The sequence below is a fragment of the Limulus polyphemus genome, unplaced genomic scaffold (assembly GCF_000517525.1).
Source record: "Limulus polyphemus unplaced genomic scaffold, Limulus_polyphemus-2.1.2 Scaffold434, whole genome shotgun sequence".
In the NCBI taxonomy this organism is placed as follows: domain Eukaryota; kingdom Metazoa; phylum Arthropoda; class Merostomata; order Xiphosura; family Limulidae; genus Limulus; species Limulus polyphemus.
This window is the reverse complement of record NW_013666044.1, coordinates 392,655-398,884: the sequence shown is the minus strand read 5'-3', so window position 1 is coordinate 398,884 and position 6,230 is coordinate 392,655. Positions and strand designations below refer to the sequence as shown.

General features: G+C 32.4%; 1 protein-coding gene across 7 annotated transcripts in view; it reads right to left on the bottom strand.

Annotated features, from left to right (window-relative positions):
* The window catches only part of LOC106458244 (epidermal growth factor receptor kinase substrate 8-like protein 1), a 163,791-nt gene that overhangs the window by 5,683 nt on the left and 151,878 nt on the right, over positions 1-6,230 (bottom strand). For all 7 annotated transcript variants that reach the window (XM_022384392.1, XM_013917724.2, XM_022384391.1 and 4 more), the window contains 3 exons: positions 5,301-5,517; positions 4,415-4,550; positions 3,957-4,032 (listed from right to left, as the gene is read on the bottom strand). In XM_022384392.1, the coding sequence (XP_022240100.1) occupies positions 3,957-4,032; positions 4,415-4,550; positions 5,301-5,517 (429 nt within the window). The remainder of the gene's footprint in view (positions 1-3,956; positions 4,033-4,414; positions 4,551-5,300; positions 5,518-6,230) is intronic.

Genomic DNA, 6,230 nt, shown 5'->3' with positions numbered 1-6,230 from the left:
ATAGAGAAGGAAAATCTCATGGTAATGCTGATGGACTGAGCCTACGATCCTGCAAGTATGAATGCAGACATTGCTGCAACAATGGAGTTGAACTAACCAGGTGCCATCAAGCTAAAGTCAAGGTGACTGAAAGAGTTGATGATGGTGAAGTTGAACCAAATATAGATATCAAAGCAGAACAGGAGAAACACCAAAATTTGAAGCCAATAATTGATTTTCTAAAAGCAAGTGTTTTGCACCCTGTTTGGGAGAATGTGTCTAGCTTAAGCCCTGTGACAAAGAACTATTGGGCACAATGGGACCAATTGAAGCTTGAAGATGGTATTCTTGTCCGGAGATAGGAGACTGCAGATGGGAAAGTGACGACCTGGCAAACAGTTATACCGAGAAAGTTACGGCAAGTTGTGCTGCGTCAATCCCATGATAGTTTAACAGGAAGACATCTCGGAATGAAGAAGACATTGAGTCACCTACGACAGAGATTTTACTGGATAGGTAAGAGGCAAGATGTGGAAGAATGGTGCAGGACCTGCAGTACATGTTGTGCTAAAAGGCGACCCAAGCATAAGGCACGTGCTCCAATGAAGTTAAATCAAGTTGGCACACCAATGGAAAGAGTAGCTGTTGACATTGCTGGTCCTCTGCCCCAAACTCGTGCTGGAAACAGGTACATTTGTGTGGTGATGGATTATGTCACCAAGTGGCCTGAAGCATATGCAATACCAAATCAGAAAGCTACAACTGTAGCTTCGGCTATTAGTGATTTCTTCTTCAGATTTGGTATGCCATACGAACTGCGGGATGGTAGAAAAGTACAACTGGACACTTGGACAGGAATTGGCAAAGTTTTGTTATAGTCGCCAAGATGACTGGGATGTCTTATTCCCTCCACTGTTGATGGCCTATAGGACAGCAGAGCATGAAGCCACTGGATACACTCCAGCAAAGTTGATGTTTGGTCGGAAACTTCGGTTTCCAGTGGATCTGTTAACAGGACGCCCACCTTATGAAAAGTTGCCTGAAAATGTGTCAGAGCTTGTAAAAGTGTTATTGGAATGGATGGATGATATTCACCATCAAGTGTATTCAAACTTGAAAACGTCTGCTGATTCGATGAAGTTATCTTATGATAAAAGATCTACTGAAGTCAGCTTTGTACCAGGAGACAAGGTGAGGTTGTATAATCCCAGGAAGACCAAAGAGAAGTCTCCTAAATTGTCATCTCCATGGGAAGGCCCATATGACATAGTGGATCGTCTCTCAGACGTGACTTTTCGGATAAAATGAGGTCGGCGAGGTAAGCCAAAGGTGGTGCATGCCAACAGGCTTTGGCATTATCATAGTCCAGGACATTTCAGTTGGAATGAGGTGAACAATGGAACAAATGACGCTGCTGAAGACGTGTTACCTGAAAAAGCCATTGTCGAAGAAGAAACTCCACCCAGTTTTGAGAAAGGAAACAGTGAAGCCCTTGATGAAGTTGCTACCACTGATGTGACTGTTACCGATAATAGGACATTTCCTGATGGAGCAAATGAACTTTACGTGAAGCAGAAGCCAAGGAGACAGAGACCAGTACGGAAGAAGATACGTCCCGTAAAATTAAGAGACTTTGTTGAATTTTAATTTTGTGTTTGTATTTGTATTTTGAATTAAGTGTATTGCAAAGTTGTATTGAGAAAGAATAAACTAGTTTTATTTAAGAAAGGACTTGTATTGCTGAAGTTTCTCGGGAAGAATTTCTACGGGAAATTAACAAACGAACACAGACGTAACAGTATGTATTTTTCTAGTTGACAAAAATTTTAATATTTGTTTAAAAAAATACTGCTTTGTATTCATTAAATTTCAGTCATATTTTGTATCCCCTCCCCCATATATATACATATATGATATATAAATGGTTCATGGTTTTCTTTTTAAAATTTCAGTAAAATATGTTGAAAAAGTAGTTTAAATCAAACTATTAATATAATAATAAATTAGGGCAGTGTTTCCCAATTTTTTACTTTTGAAGCACTTGGAACTATTAAAAAGAAATGTGGAATTCCATAAAACCATATGCATAAGAATTTGAAAAGCAGACAGTGGTAAATAAAGTGGCTTGTGAAAATATTTTACTGGGAAGTCTGAGGGTCTATAATACTAAAAATTGAGTTTTGGTACCTGCAGTGCATAGAACAAAAATAGCCTGTTTTGTGGTAATTGAAATTGTAGTTTAATGCATTTCTTCTTCAAAACAGCTATGAAAAAGGGGAAACTTTTTTGCAGCATTTTATAGTTTCATAACAATGTACTAGTTGGCTTACACCTTGCAATAATGTAGTATCAGTGCATATTATTTCATAATAAAGTGTCAGTTAATTTGTATTTTGAAGTCTATGTCATTTATTTTGTAGTAAAATACTAATTAGTGCATATTTCATTATAATATATCAGTTGGTTTCTATTTTGTAGTAAAGTACTAATCATTAGATGATATGTTTTGTTTGTTACATAATTTTTCATTGCATATCTTGTTTGTTACAAAAATAATTAGTGCATGTTTTGTAATTAATGATGTAGTGACTGTGTGATATTCAGTTACTCATAAAACTTATCAATGTATATTTTACAGTAGCTGATTATGCCCATATAATTAGTTTCTGTTTGTTAATTCTTCTAAGTAAATATATTTTGTGGTAATTAATTAAAGAGGCAACTATTATTATTAAAATTGTAACTGTATGACAATTAAAGGGTTGTAAACAATAATAATTTCCTTCACTGTTTTTAATGTTTTTCAAACAAACGTGTATAACTTTATGTCTATTTTGAATAATTGAACAAGTAGTTACACTATTTAATATTATTTTGGTAGGTGTAATTATCAATTCTCTTTCATTGTAACATAATCCATTAAATGTGCATACATTTAGTTCGGATTATTATATAACATGCTATTTATCACATTTATAATTATAATTCCTATTAGCTATCGAATCACTTACCTTAATTCATCTAGTCTTCATACTTTGTTTAAACTTTCTACATATTTAAGCCTACTGTGATTTATGTTAACTAAAGAAATGTCCACATAAGTAACCACCTATGTTATTTCTCCTAAATACTAAAATAACAAACAATTCCAATCCAGTTAAACAATAATACACCAGTGTTATTTTTATTAAATACTAAAATAACCAACAATTCTAGTCCAGTTAGATAACTAAACACTTATGTTATTTCTAATATATACTAAAATAACCATAATCAATTACTTCAATCCCATTAAATAAGAAACCCCTTTTTATTCCTTTTTTGCATAGGTTTCAACCACTTTATAACCTGCAGTGTATAATAACCACTAACTTTAGCATTTATTCAACATGAAACTTCACATAAAATAATGAAATATAAACCACTGTTGAAGAAGGTACCAATCACTTTAACCTGCAGTGTTTAATAATCACCTATTTCATACACTGTTGAACAATAAATTTCACATTTAATACTGAAATATAAACCACCGTTGAAGAAGGTACCAATCACTTTAACCTGCAGTGTTTAATAATCACCTACTTCAGACTCTGTTGAACAATAAACTTCACATCATACTGTCATAAAGTATAAGTAACTACTGAATAGTCACCACTAACATTTGACTACTGAACAAGAAACCATACATTTAACTCTAACTTTTATAATATCTATATCATTTTAAATTTTACTAAAGAAAGCATCAGTCTATATAATCTATACTTCGTTGTACTTGATACACCTTCCACTTTTAGGCTTTTTTTCCTTCAAAGAAATCATTATGTTGACTTTTGAAACTTACAAAATTGCATGGAACTAGGACATATATTTAACTGACATTATTTCTACAAAGTTTGTTATCTCACCATTCAAGCTAGAAGAAGAAGAAGCAATAGAGGGTTCATGAGTAAATGATTATGACCCAAAAGTTTCTTTACCTTCATTTGAATTTTCCACTTTTTTTCTTCTCTGAGCTAAAATAGACTGTAATTCTTGACCACTCATAGTTTTATACTGAGGAAAAATAAAGTAATTGATAGTCATTAATAATTTATTTTAACATATAAATAGAATCATCTCAGAATTATCTGGAAAATGTTCTACAAGACCTACATGATGGTGGAGACATTTGTTATCTGTAAACTTCAAATTCAAAGCACAAATAAACTTGACCAATGAACCTATGGTAATCAAAATACTACATTTTTAACATTAGAAAACAAAACGTTAAAGCTACAAATACATCCACCATTATTTTGACAAATAAATGAAAACACAGAAATGATACAAGGAGAATTTTACTTTCACTAGGCAATTGACACCTTACAAATTGAAGTTTACAGTGATTTTTGTACAGATAATGTAACTAACTCTAAACACAACAATATATACTTACACCACTCATGTTCTTCTGAACAGTAATATGATTGTAGAGACGACCCCCAACTTCTACTCCCAACACTTCTTCAAGTTGGATCCTTGTGAGCTCAAATAGCCTCTTTCCATTCATCTCTGTAAACAACTGACAGATTCTGACGAGAAGTTTCATGCAAGATAAAATAATTGAGTATCTTAAACTAAGATAGCAATAAATAAAATGTGCCTCAAACATCATTTTTATTGAATATGTTTAGCACTGGATGACTATTATCTCATTTTAAAGAAACATTTTAAACAATTATATATATAGAAAGGTGATATGTATTTTAGGAAATTAAAAATACCAAGCTTATTCTTAACTAAAATCTAGTATCTTCATACCTTACCTATGAACAAATTGTCAAGCACAGTAAAATGAGATCACCAAAATAACTAATGACTAATGGATTTATATTATCTAAATGAAATACTCATTCAATGCATTAATTAGGACTGAGCTTAGAGAATTTAATTAGAGCTAAAATCTTGTTGCTAAAGAAAAGTATAATATTTAAAGTTCAAAGAAATAAATCTTTAAGTTAAATATAGTGTTAAGAAATTTATGTTTTTAACAAGTAATGAAATGTTTTTGCTTATGTAGAAATGGTATATTTCAACCAGTGATGAAGTGAAAGTTAATACAATATCCAAATAAAATACCATATTAGTATTTACACTGCTTTCACTTACTGTCTTTGACAGCTTTTATTTTGCAATATTTCAACCTTATGCCTACATTAGGCAACTATGCAATGGAGCGAGAGGGAAAAACGCATTGAGCATCTTGGAAGGAAAACAAGGATAACCAATGAATAGTAATTTAATGTCATAAACATGTTTAGAAGTAATATCTTTGAACTCACTCTGTGCTAAAATCTTTAGATTCTAACCAACTCTGCACTTCCACTGGTGTAGACTCAGCAGTGATATAAACTGCTGATAAGTTGTTTTGCTGCATCATACCCAACTTTTTCTTTGCTTTGTGGCCTAGGGTCAGTCTCTCTCTCAATTCCTCCTGAAACAAGTCCTGTGCATTTTGTGTTTTAGGATGCACTTCCTGCTTTATCTTCCGTGCTAGATCTAGTCCAGAATAACAAAAGAAAACTCAGTTACCTTTGAATGACATGCAGTATTTAAATGAGAAAGAAATAGAAAACAATATTGCTTATATTAAATGTACTGATTATCAAAGATTATATTATTGGAAGGCATGAATTTGCCTAAGTTAAAACAGGAGGAATTGGTTAATTTTAAACTATAACTAGACAACCCGTGACCTCGCACCAAAATGAAGGTTTATTTTGAGATAATTTAATTAAATATTTCAATCTATTCATGTTATTCATAATTCAAGAAGAGATATTTGATTGTTGATCAGGAGTAAAGGTAAAGACCATTTCATTTTTCAAGAAAGTGAAGTCAGAGTTTTCAGGTATTGTGATGAATTAGTTCATTATGTTGTGGTCTTTTCTCTTAAACCTTCTACAAATAAGAAACAGTAACACTTTATTTTTTCTTCGAATTATCTACCATAACCAAGGCGTATTATTGAGAAATTCTTCAAGATCTTGTTTTTGTCATCTTACATCTTTTAATGAAGATGGGAACATTGACAGGGAAATAGATTTGAACGAAGAAGTTTCGTAAATAGCGCAAACAACGATAGTGTGATGTAAAATTACTCGTGCTAGAATTTTTCATAAAAGTAACTCGAAAAATGGAGAAAACTCGGTAACCCGTGGCCCGATGAAGTTTCATAAAGAGTGCAATTGGTTGTGTGAATGATTTTTTGA